The 24455-nt window shown below is 39.6% G+C and overlaps 1 protein-coding gene across 3 annotated transcripts in view; it reads right to left on the minus strand.

Annotated features, from left to right (window-relative positions):
- The window catches only part of VPS13D (vacuolar protein sorting 13 homolog D), a 169742-nt gene extending 149235 nt beyond the window's left edge, over positions 1-20507 (minus strand). For 2 of the 3 annotated variants that reach the window (XM_075189941.1, XM_075189939.1), the window contains exons 1-14: positions 20397-20495; positions 16738-16890; positions 13994-14071; positions 12374-12564; positions 11728-11808; positions 10381-10497; positions 9212-9316; positions 8082-8252; positions 7204-7304; positions 6554-6722; positions 5740-5841; positions 3826-4036; positions 2844-3023; positions 1748-1878 (exon numbers count right to left, since the gene is read on the minus strand). In XM_075189941.1, the coding sequence (XP_075046042.1) occupies positions 1748-1878; positions 2844-3023; positions 3826-4036; positions 5740-5841; positions 6554-6722; positions 7204-7304; positions 8082-8252; positions 9212-9316; positions 10381-10497; positions 11728-11808; positions 12374-12564; positions 13994-14071; positions 16738-16834 (1734 nt within the window). In that variant the 5' untranslated portion in view covers positions 16835-16890; positions 20397-20495. Of the gene's footprint in view, positions 1-1747; positions 1879-2843; positions 3024-3825; positions 4037-5739; positions 5842-6553; positions 6723-7203; positions 7305-8081; positions 8253-9211; positions 9317-10380; positions 10498-11727; positions 11809-12373; positions 12565-13993; positions 14072-16737; positions 16891-20181 lie in introns of all 3 variants that reach the window. The other variant, XM_075189940.1, reaches the window with a different exon arrangement.
- Positions 20508-24455: the final 3948 nt, after the last annotated feature.

The following is a 24455-nucleotide window of genomic DNA, read 5'->3' on the forward strand; positions in this document are numbered from 1 at the left end:
ATGAGAAACATATCAGATCTAAAACGGCATATGAAACAAAATATAGTCATGGAAACAACCGTCACATTTAAAGCACAGCTCTGTCACCTCTACACCAATGCACATTAAACATATCTGAACAGATAGCACATATCTAAACATATCTTTACAGTCACCGTTTTACAGGTCTGACTGATGTTACCCATCTTCTGGGCAGCTATAAACTATAATTTTTTTTTCTTTTCTGGAATTGTTCCTTTTTTAATTGCCAAGTAAGCAGCCAATATACTCGTAGCAGCATGCTTCTGAGAAACATCCTGTGACATCATCAAGTTACTGGCTTCCAGGACATGGCTCTGAATGATCACATGACATCACAGTCACAGAAACTTCTGCCCACACCAAAACTTTTTAAAACTGCATAACTTTTAATTTTATCTTCTTGTTCTGTCAACAGAAAGCCCTGTAGAGAGTTATACATTTGGAAGCCAAAGAATAGCAGTACAAAGGCAGATTACTACATCTAAGTTAGCTTGCAAAGCACATACAATCAATATATTTTACATTGGGTCAAAGTATAGGCACTTTTTTATATGTGGGCAGCACGGTGGCTTAGTGGTTCGCACTTCTGCCGACCATGGCCTTTATCTGTGTGGAGTTTGTATGTTCTCCCTGTGTTTGCGTGGGTTTCCTTCGGGTGCTCTGGTTTCCTCCCACACTCCAAAAATATACTGGTAGGTTAATTAGCTGCTTTAAAATTGACCCTAGTCTGTGTATATGTTAGGGAATTAAGACTGTAGGCTCCAATGGGGCGGATATGAATGAGTTCTCTGTACAGCACTGTGGAATTAGAGGCTCTATATAAATAAATTATGACGATATGTACATGTTTTGCATCCGGATATCCTGTACATTTTCCCAGAATCCCTCGCTAGAAGATGGCTTAGCCCTGGAACTCTTATGTGCTAGGCAAGTGATTCATCTCTGTAAATGACAGAAAAATGCCCTTATCCAGAAATAAAATCTGAAATTATAGAGGTGGACCTTAAATAAAAATGATAATAAATACAGGGTTTTGTCCAAATGCTATATATTGTGGGAAAATGCCCCCGCTGCTCTCCCCTCCACCCCTCAGCGTCTAAATACAACTCTTCATACCAGAAAACTGACCTGCTAATTACCAGCAATCTTCTGATACTTCCTAGAATACACAATCTGAGAGAATGATCCTTATTTATTTGCTGCCTACAGTTTTGTTCTCGAGAAATGTGACTTTTTCCTTTCTAAGTTTTCTTTTAATCACAACTGGTAAAAAGGAAAATGGAGTTATTGGCCACAATATCCAATCAAATGTTTTCCTTCATCTTCTAAACTCCACATAAATGACAATTAGATACTGATTGATTGCAATGTGCAACATCAATTTTTACTTTTGTACCAGATGTCACAAATGTCTCCCATTCTGATAGCTGACTCCATCCAAGAATCACTGTTCTGCGTATAGCTTAGTAGAACGTTTCCTCTGCACTGTTGTACTACATACTGCAACAGTCTGCCAGCATAATATCAATTAACCTCATCACCAATTTTAAAAAAGGAACAATATTTTATTTACTTATAACATGGCACAGAAAAAAAAATAATCTGTAAATAATTACAACAGATTCATCTCCTATTTCTGGAAACCGTGAGGAACAAGAAGGAACTAGGTATTGGGTTTACATCTGGCCTTCATCCAGAAAAGACAAACAAACACCAAATTACCTACAGCGTTAGGGTAGACCAGGTCAGGAAAAAGGGTCCCATGTGTAGCCAGATCTCTGAGGAACAATCCGCCCAGTTGAACCAACAAAAGAGAGGAATCTGTACGTGGCAAAGACTCAACTCTCACCGTCATCCCTTAAATAATAAACACAAACAGTCACAGAAACCTACTAATTGCTTTCAAAGTAAGTTCATACTGTTCACAGAGGTACAATAAAAAAGTTTTACATACAGACTAATAATTAGATCACTGCACAGATTCAAATCAGATTTAACAGAAATCTTAAGCATTGTAATCAAAACACAGAACCAACCACTACCTTAAAACTACGCTACATTCTAGCTCCTTCCAATACCCGGAGTCCAGGGGCCGCTCCATCCAGCCATTTTTTCCCAGGCTTTGTGGTTATTCCCACAGCCCCGGTATTCAGTAAGGTATTGGAGGTGGGGGCGAGTGGAAGGACAGACGAGAAGCCGCAATCACAGACATTGCGGTTTCAAATCGTTACTCCCACTCTATCTGACACTTCTTAGCAACATCTGTAACCATGGAAACAGTAATTGAACGATGGAATTTTGCAGTGATTACAAAGTTACTGCATATTAACAAAGTGATAGCATGATGATGGGGAGGGGGGGGGGGGGGGGTAAGCAAGAAAACCCCCATACCCCCATTTTTGCTTCCCTGAATGAATCAGGTCTTGCCTATTCTTAAACCCTCATATCACAAAATTTTAAGCAAATGAGTAACATCATAGCATAGCAAGCTCACAAGTCATTACAGAAAATTCTAACTTTCTAACTGTAAACTCACTTTCTAGCACTTGAAGATATATAGAATAAGCCAACAAGAACCAATGCACTTTTATATAATCATCGTTCATTGATCATGATAAATAACATTACATAATATTAAAGAATTCCATCACATCAACATTATGCACAACTAAAATGCAAATGTGGATAATAAAAGGTACAATATAAGAAGAGAACATTCAAATGGTTTATTTATTTCACTTTGAAAAAGAGAATAAACACCACTGTTGGCGATAAATCTGTGATTATAGGACATTGGGTAGATAATTGTACATAAGAAGTACCTGAGAACTCCAGTTGCATGAAAGCCGTCTCTTTGGTAAGGGAGCTGGATTTCTCCTTGTGTAGAAGGGTAATTGTGCCTCCCTCCAGTCGGAAGTTGAGTTTTGCAAAGACGTGATCTCTTTTAGTAAATGTATTTAAGTTTGTGGTGTCAGAAGTGGGATCAAAAAACTCATCAGTTCCTTTATAGCAAAAAAGAAACAAATTAGGTCATTATTAATTTCACATAAAAATCAAAGTATCTACTCTATCTTGTTTAATTAGGCAGAAAACCCAGAAACCCTCTGACAGTCTATAAAAATCACGCTTTTTTGGGTTCCTTAGTTGAGAAGTAAAAGTCAAAGAGCGAGGGCTGAACTTTCTTACATGAACATAATTTCATGAATACATTATAAACAATGCTGTTAATAGAGACACGGTTTCTCCAGCAGAGCTTCTGACTGAAGCCCTGTAGAGCCAAAGTGATATTGGCAGCAGAGACACAGTTATAAAGGGGCTGAAAGGGTAAACTAAAATCTATTTACTTTCCCTTTAATTGGCATTTTACCTTCAAACTACAGCAGGTGACTGGCGTTTATTATAATGAGCTTCTTGTGGCCTGTAACAATATCTACATAGATCAGAGACCGTCAACCTTTGCCAGGGAATTATAAAGGCTTGTAGTACGCAAACAGGTTGCCTACCTTTGTTCTAGGGCTACTTAAACCAATCACTTTTATTTTCTTCTCCTCTCTAGTTTCTTTTAAACTCCACACCCATACTATCTTCTCTCATTTTTTTTTTTAAATTGTGTAAATGTGACTTTTTTTTTTAATTAATTGTTATGTCCAGTAAACAGGGTCGACATGGACCAAAGCTTAAAAACAATAGAAAGTTCATATGTTTTCCTGTTCAACTAAAAAACTCTCTATAAATACTGTTTCATCTTCTCAGAACCTAATGAAGTAACTGAATGCTATAGAACATAATCATCATGAAACAAACCCAAGATATCCTCTGGATTCCAAGACTTCTCATCCTGTTGCTGCCGAGTTAACCTCTCGATATCTTCCCTTGCTTCCTGTGGATTCCCATACCAACCTCCCCAGCCTGGAAACCAGGACTGGAGGTATTGAAGCATTCCACTGCCCTGGCTGCCTGTGGGGCTCGGCACTGGGGAGCCGCTAGCAGGGTCCGACATAGGTTCTCTAACACTCTGCGCAAAAACAAAAATGTTCATCAGCAACACTGAAATCTGAGGAAGCAACATAGTAAATTCACAGAGTCACCACTGTTAACAGAGGTTAAAAAAAATAAACTGAATTACGTTGTTATATCCACTTTAAAGCAGTATTTCATTATTTATTTTATTATCCTATATTTTATTGTTATTTTTCTTCTGCCTTATTGTGGAAATACAGTTTTTCCCACGAAAACAACTTAGACATACTTAATTACAAAAGACCCTGGCAGGCAGCTAACATTTATAATTATTATTATTTATATAGAGCCATCATTTTAAGCAGCGCTGTATGGAGAATATATCAATCGTTCACATCAGTCCCTGCCTATTGGAGCTTACAGTCTCTACCACACAAGCATACGCACACACAATGGTCCATTTCTGTCAGCAGCTAATTGACCTATCAGTACACTGTGGACATACATTTATGTTTTAAATTTGCTCTGACTATACCATCCCTCAGTGCTGATGAGCAGCAGCTACATTTAAGTGCTTTAATTCAACCATAAGACAATAAAAAAATAAAAATAAAGAACAATGACTTTGAAAAATGTTATTTGGGGGATGCAAATTAAACATGGGTGCAGATTTGATTTAACCTCTTGAAGACCCAAGCAAAAAGTAGACAAGTTTAAAGTCTAAATATAATTCTCGATGAAACAATAGATTTTAGCAGCAAGAAGGACTAGTCGTTCTCGGTCCATTATATGTCAGTGGAAAAGTCCTTTCCAAGAAACTACATTTAAATTAAGAAAGCACAAATTGCAGAAGCCAGGAAACCTTGCCATACTTTTCTAGAGTAACTACATAGCTTTCTGTACAGAGAACCTTAATGCGATTTACATTTACAGGTATTCCTAGAACTGGGAGTTCCTATTATAACCATACACACCTACAGAACAGCGCCACTTGGTGGCCAAATTACCATGAAAAATGGTACAACAGTTGCTATATATGGACAAGACATAATATATATGTAAACAACATTTTTATTTTTTATTTTTTTAAACAAAAGTACATGTTCTACTATCATAACCCTCTAATGGGAGAACTGGTAGAAATGTGACAGTAAAAATCAGTACATATACAATATGTAAAAGCCAGGGTTATTGTAGGACATAAAAGCTGCACATGATAGAGGAAGTGGAAGTCTCAGTCATTTATGCACGCTTGCTTAGTAGTTAGCACTTCTGCCTCACAGCACTGGGATCATGCGTTTGATTCCCGACCGTGGCCTTATCTATGTGGAGTTTGTATGTTCTCCCCGTGTTTGCATGGGTTTCCTCCAGGTGCTCCGGTTTCCTCCCACACTCCAAAAATTACTTGTAGGCTAATTGGCTGCTGACAAAAATGAACACTAGTGGGGCAGGGACTGATGTGAATGACAAATATTTTCTGTACAGCGCTGCGGAATTGGTGGTGCTATGGTGATGATCTATGGGATCATATAGGCTAGAGTCTAATTCCTAAGGACTTTAATCGGCCTCAGAGAAGCAGTGCTTTTCTTGTAATATAGTAATAATAACTTAATAAGTAATGCAATCCACCTGCCTTTACCGATATCCCCATGTAACTAAATAAACAATTTCTTCATGATGGTACTAACCATCCATGCCGAACACCTCCACACCCCCACAGCAATATTACATTAGGAAACACCCCCAATAGTCTCTGACCTCTGCCAGTTCATGCTGCTTTTTCAATCGGTCCTGCACTTGCTGGTGTAGAATTTTTAATTCTTCAAAAGACTGTTCTTCCTCAATCCGGTCCAGCCGCTCCTGAAAAAGTAGGATTCCAAGATCGTAAATCATGTGACTAGAAGAATGGATTCTTGTGTTAGTCCAATCCAGGCCTGGCCAACCTGTGGCTCTCCAGGTGTTGTTAAACTACAAGTCCCAGCGTGCTTTGCCAGCAGATAGCCACCAGGGCATGCTGGGACTTGTAGTTTCACAACACCTGGAGAACCACAGGTTGGCCAGGCCTAGTGTGATCGATGTTGTATGTGTGAACTGAATGCCTTTACGTCACAAAGTTCTTATATGCTTGGACCTCACAAGTATAAGGAAAGGCTAAATTAATTTACAGCAACACTTAAAACGTATGACCCCAGGTAATGATATAAAGTATTGTGAAACTGAAAAATGCATCTTTATTAGAGCAAAATACAAAGGAGTTTAGTTTAAAATAGGTGATTACACCTGCAGAGCCCCCTCTATACCCCAAGGTTAGCAGTGTCCCCCAAATAGGATGAATGAGAACTAAAGAAAAAAGTAAATTTGGTCACTGTTTAATATCTCAAAAAATAAAGACGATATTAATATGAGTTTTCTATATACCCCTATACTCACAGCATAACTGGATTTATAAATTCTGACCAGGCTGCAATTTGATATTCGTCTTAAGAATGTTAATAGTTACATTGTTATCACATATTTAATCATGTTTTCATTCAAATCGTCTTCTACAATAAAAGACAAAAAGAACACTGACCTCGTCTTCAGCAGATAACGGTATTCCTTGTAGATGACTGTACCGCTTATCACAATAAAACACTGCGTCTCGAGCGCGGTGCAGCAGAAACTCCAAGCTTAACCGCTGTCTCTGCTCTCGGATCTCGCACAGGTTTGCATTCAATGCAAAATGCCACCATTCTCGACAGCTGTTGTACGGATGACAAAAAGATAATTCACTTATGTCCTGTTTTCCAAAGCCTAATAAGTAATAAGTCTTATGCACCCATAGAGACAGTATTGTTCAATTTATACCCAAGTGGAACAAAATGACTAGTAGATTACTGCATTAATCCCGATCAACATCTGCTGCTGGAAAATCCAGCAGGTGACCGTAATCTGCCAGCGTCTATAGTCATCAGCCAAACTCACTAACTGGGACCATGTCATACGGCTGCTTGGCTTCAGCGTAGAACTGGTCAATTTGGTCACCCTCGTATGTAGCCACATTGGACACAGATCCAGTTGCTGGACGCCCAGCATAAGAGAACAGATCTGCCAGTGTATAGGCAGTGTTAGTATTCCCTGCCAGCCTAGATGGCAGAGAATGTCAAGACTTGTAGTTAAAAAGCAAGAAGAACATCGACTTGTTAACCTCAAGCTATAATCTCGATCTTGTGTACTGCTTACTTGTTTAATACAGCAACCTTCGGTTTCCATTTCTTGTACTTCATCTGTCTCTCTTTTCTGTCAAACTCATCGACAAATTCCACAATTTGCTGATATTGTGCCTAAATGTGAGATAAACACACTATTAAACAATAACAAGACCGAAGCTTCACCAAATGCAATGCAAAGGTTTGGGAACTTATTACACACTAAAGAGATACAAGATACTACTGTGAGTGTGGGGAGGTCATTTTTCCTATGCACAACAGACTGCAAGTCTTTAACACTATTACAAAGGCAGTGTACGGTGCCTTTCAGAACCTACAGCGGCAGATAAAGCACCTGCTTGACCTCTACACAATAAAGGACAAACAATATCAGACAACTTTAGTTCTGTCAAATTAAGAGAACTATTACATGCAGATTCGTGAATGTGACGAGATATATTTTCATATTAGCAATGTTAAAGAGGTTGTCCACTATTAAGCAAGTGGTCCTGTGACAAGTTGTCGTCTTTTTCTGTCCCCCGTTTGGCATATTTGCTCCCGACAGCCACTGTTAGAAACCACCGCATACAATGGACATCTTTAGTTCAAAATAGGTCTGCCACGGACGATGCTCTGACGTCCACGCTGTATCACGCATCACATGACTGCGTCGTCATCCATCCCTGCACAGGGCTTCCCTCTAAACGCTGCGTCTGTAAACGCGCAACGCTACGCCAAGCACATAGTGTCCAGCAGGCGGATACAGGACTTTACATATACATTTGTCAATGTTACAAAATGTCTAGTTATATTGGATGAACTTAGACTTTAGATGGTTTTCAACGTCATCTCATTCCCTACAGTAATAACGTTCCCAAGTACAATGTAGAGAAGTAAATCTTATAGGTCTACCTGAGACAGAGTGAGCGGTATGGTCTTTAGACAGATGTCGCACTCAATTCGTGGCCGTTGCCGCGATCTGAGTGGCTCTTTGAAGCAGTTCCTCTTCAGAAGAGCGGAAGTGCACACAGGTTCCAGGATATACTGATGCTCACGACTCTCCATGCTTTTGTCCATTGCGTCCTAGATCACAATACATACACCGTAAAACACTGTTATGGAAAAATAAACTTGAAGAAAAAAAAAAAAGCCGGGGCACTCCTATAGATTACACAGTTGAGGCTACTCCCTCATCCTGCCTAATACCCCTCCCAACAAGAGAGCCCCAAGATCACAGAAAACAACAAAGAACCGTAAACTAGGTTAAACAAAACAAAACTGGCAAAGACAATCTAAAATAGGAATAACCAAAAGGTTCACTTAGCCAGAAAAAAAAAAAAAAAGACAGACCCACAACAAGAAATAATAAATCATACCTTTATTCGATTATGTGGGTGACACAGCCTTACTAATGGGGAGGTTCTAAAGCTAACTGGTTGTGATAGGAAGGGAGTCCTCCTAATAAATCACATATTGAAGACTCCTTCCTAATCCCATTTCCCCCCAATCTCGCCACAGCGTGGGTCAAGAAGTGTACGTGATAAAATTTGGTAATAGTGTTTACAGATGGCCAGTTAGAGAAATTGACTGTAATCTAACCTGGAGCAGTCAAGCCACTTGGCACATAAACCTACTTCAAGCAGACCCAATAAGAGAAAGACCGTCCAGAGCTACATGTCTTTCTTCAATAGTGTGACTATCGACATTGTGAATGTTGACAAACACACTGTCCACGTTTTGAAGCTGTCACTAGAATGGAAGGGTTGATATTTAGCCTGCTGACATTTTCACGTTGACAGGATAACTGCCAACATTTCCATTGTCTAGATTTCGCACTCAATCCTTTCGTGAAGGGCAGGATATTGTGGTGCCAAATCATGACTTGACAGTAGGTATTCTTGATGTCTATAGAGACCATATAGTCCACCTGCAGCATGGCATTTTGATTCAAGGCAAAGTTCAGGGCCCTGAGCTCCAATATTGGTCAAAGCATGTACAACGTAGGGGCTCAATACAGAAATCTACATTTATGTTCTATATACCTGTAGCTCCCCAGCAGGTAGATCACCCAATAAAGTGCTGTTGACATCCCAGTAAATGCTGAAGTCTGCAACTTCCAGCTGCTTCTTCCTCATTAACTTCTCCACCTGCATAACAGAAAGAATCTAGTTATAATATACAAATTAAATATGTGAGAACTTCATTTAATCTACAGAGGCGTTTAATATATGTGCGCACACACTAATATATATATATATATATATATATATATATATATATATATGTATATATACACATATGTATATATTATATACATTTCACACAAAAATATATCTTTAAAGACAACGACTAAGTTCAAGGTTAAATTGTCTCTGCAAAAGCTTAAATTCATTCTACTTTTCTTTTGCATTTTTATAGACTGAAACAAAAAGATACAGATCAAAAATACAAAAGAATGATGCAAACAATAAAGAACAAGAAAATGTACAAAAATATAATAAATAAAAAATAAATAAATAAATAAATAAAAATCGGCAGGTCTACTGGGTACTATGGACAACAGAGTATTTATAAAATCGCATGTGTCAGACGAGATAATAAGAGTGAAGATGTTCTACACTTAGCAGAGATGCGCGGAGAATGTGTTGCTTTAAACAAACAGATTTGAATGATACATTCTCTACCGTTGTCTAACTACAACCCAAACTTTTTTGCAGTTTACAGTTAAACAGCTGAACAGAAGATTATGCTGAGAGTTGTAGTTCAACAACAGAGGGTAAGGCAAAGGCAAAGGCTTTTACATACATGATCTATGCACTTTGTAAGCCTTAAAGAAAAAGTCACTAATAAAAAGGTTTTGAAGATGATGGAAGGAAAAGCCAAACTTCCTAGGGGTATCTTTACTAAACTACGGGTTTGAAAAAGTGGAGATGTTGCCTATAGCAACCAATCAGATTCTAGCTGTCATTTTGTAGAATGCACTAAATAAATGAAAGCTAGAATCTGATTGGTTGCCATAGGCAACATCTCCACTTTTTCAAACCCGCAGTAAATATATCCCTAAGTCTTTATTTACAGCTGTCTGTGTATTACTCTGTTCGTCCCCTATGTACAGCACTGGGGGACCATTTGTGGCATCTTATAAATAAAAACTGATAAAAAGAGAATACAATTTAAGTTTTCATTGCAGCATTGATCACTGTTCCCTTACCGGCTCCTGGCTGGCGTTCTGCACTGAAACGTTTTTGATGCAGACTCCGAATGCAAATGGATGTGAAGGATTTGTAACACCATCTTCAAACCTCAGATGGACATCCTGAATTTTCAGCTGGGGGACAATAACAGACAAGTTAATGGTTGTAAAGTGTTTTTCTTCAATTCCCTTCATAAATAGTGTTCTGCTCTACTGGAAAAGGTCGATGGATGAGCTGTAACACACCGGACTACATGGACTCTCTCATTACGTCCCCTATTCTACTTTATAGTTATTATCCCCACCATCCAGGGAGAGAGAGAGGAGAAAAACAAATATAGAAATGGCTACAGAGCCCTCCAGGCAGTAGTTACCATGTAAGATTCAACATCATCAGCAGCAGCTATTCATATAGCGCCACTAAATCCGTAGCGCGGTACAGAGAACTCACTCACATCAGTCCCTGCACCATTGGAGCTTACAGTCTAAATTTCCTAACACACAGACACAGACACAGACTGTGAGGGACTAAAGTCAATTTAATAGCAGTCAATTAACCTACTAATATGTTTTCTGGAGTGTGGGAGGAAACCCATGCAAACACGGGGAAAACATACAAACTTCACACAGTGCTGTGAGGCAGAAGTGCTAATCTCTAAGCCAACGTGCTGCCTATTTTCAAGAGGACATAAAAGTGATAACATAAAAAAAAAAAATTGTACTCTGTAGAGGCAGGTGAATCGTGCGATATTGTCTGTCCTTGATTGTCAGCTCAACTCCTATTATTTACCAATAATTTAAAAGTTGCTCACTGAGCACTGCCACCTTACATCACAAATCAATAACTTGGAGCAATAAATTAGCCATCAAATTCTTTTTTTTTTTTTTTTTTTTTTAAAGGAGAAGAACTAAAAGCGCCCTATTCCTGCGGGCACTCAGAAAAAGTGAGGTCCCTCAAGGGAGGTGGAGGAGTTTCAGTCTTAATTAACAAACTCCTTCTTGGACCCTCTATACCCCATCATCAGTGCCCCCCATAGGGTGCGAGAGAATAAATTTTAGGTGTTGTTGAGCGGACTAAGATGATAAAAACCGGTTCGGTGATATTCCAATCTGCAGGGTACACCCTAAAGACTCAAATAGTTCAGATAGATTCTAATAAATCGATATTTAAATTATTATTTTTTTGATCCCTCAAAACGACTTCCTCCCCATCTACACACATACGTTAATGTTTGACAATTCATAAACATGTATTGTAAGTAGAATGCAATTCAAGTGAGTAATGTTTACAAAGATGGAAAACAAACAAAAGACAAGGAAAGTCATAGACTTTCTGTAGATCATATACAGCATTGTTTTGCTTACTTCAATGTTGTCCACAATTCTGGTTAGAATAGAAGCAGTCACAGAATACCAGTAGGATTCACCTTTCTGTTCCTGTTCGCTCTGTAGCAGGATATAGGAAAACACAAACATTGTAAATACAATAGAGTAGTACAAAATACCAGCATACTACAAGCAGAAGTGACCCTGTATACCAGCAGTACAGATTAAACACAATTACAAGGTCTGACAGAATTTCATGTCCTACAACAGTTTTTATCAAATGTATTCCTTAAGGTATACTCTGGTACAACACCTAGGGGTAGATTTACTAAACTGCGGGTTTGAAAAAGTGGAGAATTTGCCTATAGCAACCAATCAGATTCTAGTTATCATTTATTTAGTACATTCTGCAAAATGAGAGCTAGAATCTGATTGGTTGCTATAGGCAACATCTCCACTTTTTCAAACCTGCAGTTTAGTAAATATACCCCCTAATGCTTTGTGAATCTCCTCATAAGAGCACAGATATATAGATGAAATCACAGGACACTTATCTACCTGTGAGGAGACCAAAAACACATACACTGTAGGTAGATGGGTTAGTAATCGAGAACCCTACAAAGCTCTGGATCCAGCTTTGAACAAGGTCAGTTACTTAGAGGTACAGATAACTTCTGACATATACCTTCCATTTTTCCTCCAGGGTTTTCAGCAGAGCTTTCTTGTGATCTTTCTCCAACAACTTTTCCCTCAACTCATCAAAATCTTCCTGCTTATCAGGAGATCCAACCAAATGAAGCTTTGAAACCGAGATTACCCAAGGATCCAAGTGTGGACGGTAAAAGGGGATCTGGATCCTAATTTTGCCAATGAAACCTAGCAGAAGAATAGAAGCGGAATGGGCGGACATACAGGCACAAATATAATCACAACTAAACAGCTGCTCATTTCAGTAAATAATAGGAGTATCCTGAGCTACAATGGAGCTCTAGAATCCTGATAAACCCGTGAACAGGACCGCAGCGTAAGGCTGACGGCACATGATTTCGGAGTTAACAATGCAACACACAGTAGCATGTTTAATGACAAAAGAGGTTTCCCTGTCACAAAAATGTAAACTGTTTAAAACACTGGGCATGCATCCGATAGTACTAGGTATAAAAGCGTGACAATCACTTGCATGGTACTAGCCTAAACATAAACTGTGGCTTAATGATTTATATTGGCTGCATCCATTCTAATGACCTTCCAAAACCCGTTAATTCGGTATAGCCTAAAAGTACAGTACACCCGCTCTAGTCGATGCTTTTGACCGCTATTGTCAACAGATTGAACAGAGTAGTGAACCTTCCCTGCTATAGATGGCAGCATGTTGGTGGAGAGACGCTCACAACCAATCATAAGCCACCTTTTAGAAGAGTGATCACCCTATCCTCTTTTCAAACCCGTTTAAATGCAGATCTCTGCCTTTGTTTTCAGTTTTGCAGATTCCCCCGTTGCACGTACACATTAAACTAAATCAATGCTAGTTTTCAGGAGCATTTTGCCAAAAGAAAAATGAACAGGATATGCTCTTATCCAATCTTTCAGTCCCTGAAGATACAAACCCACCTACATCTCACATTACTCAAAATGATCGTCTGTTCTATGGTGGAATATGAAGGCGGACAGGTTCTTCAGAACCATACTTGTTTTATTTAAAATATCCCACCCACAAGTTCTTTAAAAAAGGGCTTTCCTATTGTAGGGATGAGTTTCAAAACCCTATTACTGCGGGAGAAGGGGAGGGTCCATCCCTATGACACAGAGCCGTAACTTAGAATTCTAGCGCCTGGGGCGAGAAAGACAAATGCCGCCCCCCTAGCCCTCAATTTTAACCAAATGAACCTAAAATATTCCTAAATTGCGCCCCCCTGCAGCGTTGCGCCCTGGGCGGTCGCCCCTGTCGCACAGCCCTAGTTACGGCCCTGCTATGACCTCTGCGATATTGCCGAACCAACAGTCCACACTAATCAGTAGTAGATAGGACATTTCCTGAAGAGTTGCTGGGACTGCTCTTAGAGAATAGGGATCTGACGCACTGATGACTCCCGATAGGATGGAGGCAATACACCAATCAGAACACAGTTGGTATTTAGACGACAGCTCATCTACATGATGAGCACTGAGAGCCAATACATCTGGAGAATACCAGATGCTAAGTGTGTAGGAGACCCTTTTAAATTTTCGTAAACACTTGAACTCTTTTATTGCTCAGTTTCTATACAATTTTTACAATGTCTAAATATCAGACATTTAACAATACCTGCTTTCACTTCAAATGGTAACTCCAATTCTTTCAGAGCATCTTTTTTTAATGGCAGGTTCTCCAATTCCACCGCACCTATAAACATGAATAGCAGGATTACATAACAAATCTATAACTGTCTCTGCATTACCATCCTCGCCCTCTTACATAATACATGTTCCCATGAAACTGACTCACCGCTTTGCAGGGTTAAACCATTACATAAACAAGAAAGGCAATACATTAGGATGTTGTGAATAGGAGAATAGAACATAGCACTTAATTAAGTGGACATACTGTATACATACATACATACTGACAGTTATACAAAGCTAACTTGTATAACATGTTTTAACGCAATCTTACAAATAACATAAAACAAAAGTATTATCAATACAAGGATAACAGTACGTTGTTTATGGTATAAATGAGAAGGGAAATTTTATGCAATTATAATCAGAACTCCCAGACTGCTGGGAACAGAAGTGGAACTGTCACTATGCTGACGCTATAAGGGATTCAATAATTAATTAAATACTAATATTCTTATAGCCATTTTGCTCCCAATTTATTATTATATTATTATTATTACTATTATTAATAATCTGTTTTCAAATATTCTTTTAAAAGCAGAAAAAGGCAGCATACAAAGCCCAACTTTTACTGAATAAACTGGAATATTAAAAAAGTGCTAATCATTGTAAGCACCTTTACCTACCAGCATTAACGCCCTGTGTCTGACTTTTTATTTGTATTTATTTATTTAATAACAGTGCAATGCATGCAAAAATAAAACTACTTTTTTTTTCTATGCGTCCACACGTATCCGAGTTCATACTTGCATCACACAGCAGATCTTCGGACTCTGCTTTTTCTATTTCAGTGCATTCAAAACGTTACCGCAATTAGTCTCTATTGATATGGGATGAAAGTAGGGAGCCCCTGACACTGCCCATCACAATTTGCCGTTGTTGGTAACAGTTGGTGATTGGCTGGTGGGAAGGGGAGTCCCGGGACTTTATACTTTGATCACCAGTTTTTTCCCCAAAATTCTTCATTGCTTTTTAAATTTCCTTAAATTATTTGGCACAGGACATTATTCGGGCAGATTTAATGGGGGGAAGGGGGCATACGATGTGTTGACAGATTTAAAGTAGGAAGGAGTCGTGTCCCTGCTCAACTTTAAACTACAGTGTATAAATAAAGCTGTCCAGTATTTGTATGCTACATGTATGTTCCCTGCATGCAAAAATACATTTGCACCTCATTGCTTTACAGAATGGTTTATTTGCTTTGCTCCTAACCCTAAATAATCATATTCAACATCACCATTTATTTATATAGCGCCACCAATTCCACAGCATTGATCCCTTACGTGGTCGGGAATCGAACTCATGACCCCTGTGCTGTGAGACACTAGTGCTAACCACTGAGCCACCGTGCTGCCCCAATAAATAAATGAGGCACATTAGTTGGGAATCAATCGTCAAGTGCCTGTAAGCCTTTTAATACTCCCTACCTCTCAGCAGTTTCCTGCAAGCAGAAAGTTTTCAGCATTGGAGGTGGTGGAGAGGATTTAAAAACAACAAACAGAAAGTATATTATCTAATAATATCACTACTCTTGCTGAAGGCTCCGTCATAAAGATTTAGGAAGCCATACAGTAGAAATTTAAGATACATAATTTATTTTAAATTCCAAACTCAATTTCCATCACTTAATGAAAACAAACGTGTTTATCGTGGCTTATTGTACTGATGTGAATGTAGTTTTATGACCGGATGACAGGTCAAAGTTAAAGATCTCATGGCCACTTTCAAGGGGGCTGCCGTTAAATCTATCAAACTTCATAACAAGGTATTTTTGTACTGCACTTTTACAGTGTACAGATGCATCACGACTAACAGTCCTTAGCGATTTAAGGATAATTCCATGTAAAATTATGTTTAGGGAACATCAATCCTCCTACTAACATTGGGGTCCTAAACCAGGTAGAGTCATAGCTTCTAAAGAGAAAGCACAGTGATACTCTGTTCAACTGACCAATATGCATTTTTCAGACTTAATTACAGATTTAATGGAAGGGTCGTTGTATGCCAAATAATCACAAAGAAAAGTAACTTTTCAACCCGACCATCTCAGACTTCTGTGAAATTCGGTAGGGTAGTAGATGACAAAGTAACTTTCATATGTCCAATTTTAGCCCTCAGTGTTACAAGGTGTTCACGCAACAGGGTTGCAAACATGACAATTATTTTTTTTAAAGATTTATGTTTGACAGGTCAACTAAAACGAATCATAACTTTGCTTCTAATTGTGTTAGAACGTTCACGTTGCTCTTGTTTTAAAGCAAAGGAACCTTAGTTTTCATTAAAAAAAAATTATATTTAAATATTGACTTCTACATTTCAAGGTCACATGATGTAAACTTTTAAAGTGATTGTTTCCTTTAATTCCAAATGTATCTGAATCATCTCTCACTGCCTGTACTTCTAAGAAGATTATTTTTACTACTAGCGGTGATGTAGTAATACCCTTTAGACCAGTGTTGGCTAACCTGTGACACTCCAGATGTTGTGAAACTACAAGTCCCAGCATGCTTTGCCAATATATAGCAGCTTTTTGCTGGAAGGGTGTGCTGGGACTTGTAGTTTCACAACACCTGGAGTGTCACAGGTTAGCCAACACTGCTTTAGACCAATAAAATCTAGTAATACAATTTTACACAAAACACTGACACAATGAACTTCATTCTATGTTACCTTTCAGAAGCGCTACAGATAGCTGGTCTGTGTTAAGGTTGTTGACATATTTGCCCAAGTAAGTATTGAGAACCCAGGCAACCAGCCCCTCCAACATGACTGCTGCTAGGCAGGTGAAAGCCGCTCAGGGGTATTCTCCAATCATGCAGTCGCCTAAAGGGGACGGAAGAGCAGGAGTCAAACACACAAATATACGTATTTCTCTTTCCCAGAACCTCACAGCAGATATCAGTTCAGACTCTTCTGTCCTAGTCAGTTGGAGTCATCACACTGCGCCTGTTAGATCATGTTACCATATAGATTTAAGTGACTCGTAGATACACCAGCAGAGAATAAAAAAAAAAAAAGGAACTGTTATATTGGTCCTATATTGTGAACTCATTCTAATGAGTCATTCACACAGGCATAAAACACATGGATGTAGCCTGAATCTGCATTTTATAAATACACATAAGTATACATATAAAAACCTATAAGGGTATGTTTTAAAGACAGAATGCCTAGTGCCCAAATCCTACTTTTAGAAGGACACTAGAATCAAGTATAATTGTCCATCTGCTACTAACAAACAGTACATGACTTGGTTTAAAAGAAGGCAATATCAACTCTTTACTGAACCTGCTGAAGTATATTCCAGATAACATAGGCTAGTTTCATATCGTTTTATTATAAAAACATGATGCTACAATGTATTGTCACTGTTGATAAACATCGTAGGGACATCTGTTTTGATAAGTATAGTTCATGCTTAAACTGGATGGACTATTCAAACTGAGAGGATATCTTTAAATACTCAAGCAGTTTGCATTTTGACTGGTGAGATTTAAAAGTGCTGCCCTTTGCCAGCTGCAACAAAAACTTTATCAAAATTACACATAAGCACCTCTGAAGCTGGAAAAGTGCTCAGTTTTTTCCCCTATCCTCTTTTTACACTCTCTTTTGCGGTTTTATTTATATTATTATTATTATTATTAATAATCTTTATTTATAAAGAAGCCACATGAGGCCTGCAGTGCCGTACAGAGGGAAAACAAGAAGACAGTACATGGTATAACAGTACAATACAGTAAACAAATAACTAGGGATGTGCACCGGCCACTTTTGGTGTCTCGTGTTTTGTGTTTTGGATTCGGATTTGCTTGAGGTTTTGGGTTCGGATTTGTTTCGCAAAACACCTGACGAAAGGTTTTGGTTCGGATTTAAGGTTTTGGATTCGGGTTTATTTTGGAAAAAACATAAAAAGTGCTAAAAACCAGTTTTGTGGGTTTTTTTTTCACTCCTACGCTATTATTAACCTCAATAACATTCAATAACAATCATTTCCACTAATTTCCAGTCTATTCTGAACACCTCACAATATTGTTTTTAGGCCAAAAGGTTGCACCGAGGTAGATTGAGCACATAATGCCAAAAAAAGAGGTACAAGATGGAATTGTTCTGGGCACTCCCTCCCACCCCTCGCGAGATTCGACGCGAGACTTGGACGACAGAGCCTCGTTTTCAATTTTTTGCCCGCCGGAAATATCCGAACAGTGCTCGGATCCCGTTCGGATCCGCACTGTTCCGGTGGGCTCGGATTAGCAGAATCCGAGCCCGCTCATCTCTACAAATAACACTACAACTCTCAGCACAGCTACTGGGGTACAAGGGGTATATTCAGCGCAGGCTGAAACCTGTGTCCATTAGCGTGGGCGCAACTAGCAGGCTTAGAGCCACTGAAAGAGGTGCAAAGACCATGGAGGAGGAGTGGAGTCAATGGGCAGAGAGCCCAAGGAGGAGGTGAGCAGTGTACTGTAGATGGTGAGCAAAAGTGATAGGTTATGAGAACAGGAGGGGAGAGGGCCCTGCTCCCTAGAGCTTACATTCTAAAAGGAAAAGCGGCAGACAAACGGGTGATACATGGGCGTGAGCCAATGTAAGGGGATCTGAGGGCAATAAGCAACAGTGGGAGACATAAAGGTTGAAAGTGGGTGAGGTATCATGGTGAAATGGTTAAGGGGATGACTGGTAGGCTTTTCTATGTATGCCACTGCAATACATACATACAGCAACTAAGCAGGTAGGCTGCAGAAAAAAACCAATCATAACATAGCAGAACTAGTTTGCCAATGTTTAGACAATACCAGCGTAGGGGTGAAAACAATAGGAGGAGATCATTTACAAAGTGTAAAATGTCCAATCAGAAGTTCAAAAATCACTTTTGGTCACACTGCGCTCCTCAATTTGCACAAGTGTAAATAGTTGTCCACTAAACCACGTGGGTTTGCGGAGGAAGGTGGCAGCATTTATGGGGGACAAGTTTGCATAAACTGAGGGGAGGAGTTAGATGGAATAAGCGCGTTCTCTGTAAAGTAGGGAGCATGCGCACCGGGGGGACTAGCTTTGCAGAGTCGCCAGCGTTCACTACATTGACTCTAAAGAATAAAAAATAAATAAATCAAATGAGCTCGGTGTCACAGGAAATTCCACCAACAGCTACTTTCTACATAGTGCCTACGGAATTTTTTACACAGAGAGCCAAGTAGGACCCTGAGATGTATCCCGAGAGCAGGCGATCCAGGCACACTAGTGCAAAATCAAGACAATAGCATCAATGTGGCAGCATAGTCCGCTCAGCACACATCAATGTCCATACCTACTCTATGCTCTCAGGAAAAACTTCTGCAAACAAGGAGTATGCCTAGGTATGTGTGGTGGTGGGAAAAATCTGAAGAGGAGCACTGTGCAAAAGTGTAAATGTCACATCAAAATCTAACCAATAGAGCCAACAATTAAATTAAAGACTTATCAATTTTACTAGGTTTAACTCAATCATAAGAGTGAAAGGGACATATGGACTGTCTTTATAACAGGTGTCACTTTATTTGGCAAAGATTTTTATTACATTGACGAACATGCCCTACTCAGAAATATTCATAGCTGCCTGAAAGATGGCTAACTTCATGCAGACATGTAAAACAAAACTTAATTCAAGAAACTGTAGATGTGTGTAGGTGACAGGTCTGTTTTACACGCCCATAGAAGTAGGCAGATTTATTGGAAGCTTAAACAATCCGAGTATGAAAATGGAAGTTCTAGGCTAGACAATAACTTCTCATAATTATGCCACTGCTTTAAATCACCCAATCAGAATAATTATGCAGGCGTCAAACTCCACTAAACAAAAGCACTCTCAATAGAAACATAAACACCTGCTGTTGCTCTAGTAATTGACAGGTAGAATCCTTTAAGTGGATTTAAACTAAAATTCTAGAACTTATTGCAACACTGTTCACAAATAAAATAAAGTAAAATAAAAAAAAAAGAAAAGACAATGGCATGTAAGGATCGAATAGAACCAAATCGTTCTTCAGGAATGTAGAGGAAGTATAAAGGGAGATAAATGACAGTATTATTAACATAATGAAAGTAAAAGCAAATCTCTCTGGTAAAGCTGCTTCTTACCTCAATCAACATAATTGCATGGTAACCAGAGGTACATAGTGATCCCAGTGATAGCCTATGGGTGCTTCTTGGATGACCACAAAGAGGTCAGGCACCTGCATGTCAGAATAGACTCATCTGACAGGTTGGGCTAGGACCATCTTACACCCACTAGAAGGCGTGGCTTATTCGCCCCTGCCCTCCCCCTAAAAGACCTGTCAATGGCAGTCACTCACCCAGCAGCAGCGGCCTACAATACCGCTGTACTCATAACTACCGGTGCGGTGTAAGGCGTAGTGTACCGAGCAACAAGAGCTGCGCACTCAGACCTCCATCTTTGTACTCCTATGAAGCCCAGCCACTGCCGGACACATTCCAGAACCGGCGACAACTGCCCCACTTCCGGCCGCTGCTAGACGGCCGGACCGGAAGTGGGGAACACGACAGAACGCAGAACTGATAGCGCCTGTAAGTCGGAGATGTTAGGAGAACGCCCCCTGGCGGATTGTATGTGTAATCATTACAGCCAGTGAGGGGAAGGGTGGCTTCCTCCAATTGTAAAATAACGTGGTAGAAATAAGTAACAGCAAACAAATATGTTGTGACAGGTATCTATTAGTAGCAATCATTATAGAATGATCTGCATTTTTTTTAAAATAAAGGAATAGTTTTCCTTTTTTTTTTTTAAAACAAATGTATGATAATGCCACAGGCGCTTGTTACTGTTAGACATACAATCTGCAGACTTTTGAAGCTGTTTGATCTAAAATTCTGACCCAAGTCTGCCCAGGGGCGGATCTAGAAAAGTATTCTACTCGGGGCGATTTAGGGGGGGCGATTTAGGCCCCGCCCCTTTTTGACTTCAAGGCTGCCGGCGGCTGCACAATATGTGCAGGTCCGCTCGGCAGTGACAGGCAGGGACAGTGTGTTTTAAACACAATCAGAGCAGCCGGGCAGCACACTGTCACTGCCGAGCGGACCTGCACATATTGTGCAGCCGCCGGCAGCAAGCCCCCTGGATCCGCCACTGAGTCTGCCTGTGGTGTCAAGTATATCTGGAAGCGCTTCAATCAGCTGGAGAGAATTGACACAGACCAAGTTCTGTATACAAGGAATATTCTCTAATTTATTGATACAAAGATACAAGTTTTTATAGCCTACTGAATAAATGAATCCTACGTCATAAGCATACAATAGTTTATACCATTAGTGTATGAGAAGCGCTACTGATTAACTTTCTCACGTATTCTTGAGATGTTTATTTTCTCCCCCTTCTAAGGACAGATGAGCCTATTATTTTTATCTCAAGGGGACAGCTCCCATACTATGAGCTGAATATGAAAATGTCTATTGTTTTTATATCTTGATACATTATTTTGGTGTTCTCTGTCAGCTTAACCTCAAGGCCATAGGCTCACATCTTGTAAGACTGCAAATCAGCAGAAAAATGAATAATCTCTTCTAGCAAATAATATTTCTATGCAAGTTACAATAAATGGCTGAACAAAGGCTTTATGAGGCCTTAACAAAAAATCATATTTAACAAAGCCTAATGCATCGCAGAATAGGTTTGAAATATTTGCAGGAATGCACATACTTTGCATATATACCCAACACCAGTCTATGTCATCTGCCGATATTGGCAGATCTCTGCTATTCATAGGGGGGTATTTAATTGTTGCTTTTAACGCGCTAAAACAAAAAAAAACGAGCGCTCTAAAAATATTAGCGTTAATACGGTAATTACTCGCTAAATTTCATCTCGCAGCTCAGGGAGCTGCGAGCTGAAATTCGGCAAGTAAACTACCGTATTAACGGTATTTACGCGCATATTACCGTATAAACTGTAATATTTTTCTCGGTTTTTTTTGTTTTAGCGCGTTAAAAGCAACAATTGAATACCCCCCTTAGAATTAAAATCTGCAGTGTCAGGCGCATGGGTGGTCGAAAATGTGTTCAGAACACATATATGCATAAATTACCCTCTCTCACGACCAAATATATAATCAAACCAGTCTACTGGTAAGAACTATAGTTTTTGTTGTTGTTTTTAATAACAATTCAAAATACTAATAAAATGTAATATATTGTCTACGCTGTCAGGATAGCTCTACAATGTGACTCGAAAACAGTGGGTGAAATGGACGAATGCATCTGAAAGGATTGTATATAACAATTTTTTTAATAAGTAATAACTAAAAGGAATCTGGAGACTATAATTTTATATTTAAACATATGTCCTATATTATCCTTTCTACATTTAGTTTTTTAGACAACAATTTATTATTATTATTATTATTATTATTATTATTATTATTAATGTTTACTTGCATAGTGCCACCATATTATGGAGCACTTTCCAGAAAACATGAAATCATTCACATCAATCCCTGCCCATTTGGAGCTTACAATTTTGTATTTGCTGAAATTGAATATAGCTGAGTGATCTAACATTCTGAGGTTGTGCCCGCACTTCTGTGTTCTCTTGCCCATTCATATACCGTTTTGATGATTTGACAACCTTCTTTGTCTTGCTGTAGTCTGTATGGGGTATATATTTGTTGCTTGTGGTACCCAACTCCACTGGTTTGTTTTACCACGTGGCATCCAGTTACCACTAAAATAGGCTTTGGGGTCTGTATCTGACTGAAGGGCATTATTTTCTTTACATTATATTATCACTTAAGTATCTTTATAGACAACAGTCTATTCTCAAGAAATCCTCCCTTGAACCATTCTATCTCTCCAACTATCGCCCCATATTTCTGCTTCCCTTTGCTTCTAAAATTCTTGAACGACTTGTCTTCAATCATCTGACCGACTATCTCTCTTCCCACTCTCTTCTTGACCCTCTCTAGTCTGGCTTCCGTCTCCTTCACTCAACTGAAACTGCCCTTACGGAAGTAACAAACGACTTACTCTCAGTCCAATGGTCACTTCTCCCTTCTTGTACTCCTCAAACCCTCTGCTGCTTTTGACACCGTTGATCATTCTCTTCTCCTCACCAGCCTTCACTCTCTAGGTCTTCCCAAAACAGCGCTCTCCTGGTTTGGCTCCTACCGTTTTGATCGCTCTTTTAGCGTCTCTGCTTCTGAATCCTACTCCCCCTTCTTCCTCTTTCTATTGGAGTCCCCCAAGGCTCTGTCCTTGGCCCTCTGCTCTTCTCTCTCTATACCATCTCTTGGATGGTGTAGAGATGGCCTCCAATATCACCTCTATGCTGATAACATGCAAATCTATCTTTCATCCCCTCTGACCTCTCTCCTGCCTTCCTAACCCAAGTATCTAGCTGTCTCTCGGCTGTATCGACCTGGATGTAACAGTGCTTCCTCAAACTCAACATCTCCAAATCCGAGCTCATCATCGTATCTCCTGCCAATGTTGCTATCCCTCCCAATATCTCCATCTTATCATATATCTTATCTTATTATATCATATCTTATCTTATCATATAAATAAAATGATGATGATGATGATGATGATCTTGGTTGACAACATAACTCTCTTTCCTGTCACCCAAACCCGCTGCCTTGGAGTCACCCTTGGCTCTAACCTCAGTTTTATCCCTCGGATCCAGTCCCTCCTCAAATCCTGCCAAATCCTCCTTCATAACATCACGAAAAATCTGTCCCTTCCTCTCTTAGGAAGCAACCAAAATCCTGGTCCATTCACTCATCATTTCCCGTCTCAACTACTGCAACCTTCTCCTCACTGGCCTTCCTCGCTCTCACTTTTCTGACCTTTAATCCATACAGAATGCTGCGGCTAGGCTCATCTTCCTCTCCTGTCGCTCCTCCTTTACGTAAATCTCTTCATTGGCTCCCCTCAAAATTCAATTCAAGCTCCTTACCTTCACTGACAAAGCCCTTACCAAAACTTCTCCCCCTTACATTTCTGACCTGATTTCTGATTTAGCATAGTCACGCCTCTTCTTCATTCTGATTGGCTGGCACTGGTTGGCCCCTTCCCAGTTTGATCAGTGTCTTCGGCGCAATTTAAATATAGGCTTGTGCTGCTGGGTTGGGGGATAGGGGGGTTTGCCCCGATCGCCCCCCTTCCTGGATCCGCCACTTGGCCACTTTGCTCTGCCACTGACCTCCGCCTCAATTCACCTCTCATTACCTCCTCTACATGCTCGCCTCCAAGACTTCTGCCATGCTGCCCTGCCCCCAATTATTGGAACACCCTACCCCGCCTCACTCAACTGCCCCCAACATTCAAACGCTCACTCAAAACTCACGTTTTGAGTCGCCTATCCTACCACCTCCTAAACATCTTATTCAACACCTCCTCTT

Source organism: Mixophyes fleayi, chromosome 11, assembly GCF_038048845.1.
Source record: "Mixophyes fleayi isolate aMixFle1 chromosome 11, aMixFle1.hap1, whole genome shotgun sequence".
NCBI lineage: Eukaryota > Metazoa > Chordata > Amphibia > Anura > Limnodynastidae > Mixophyes > Mixophyes fleayi.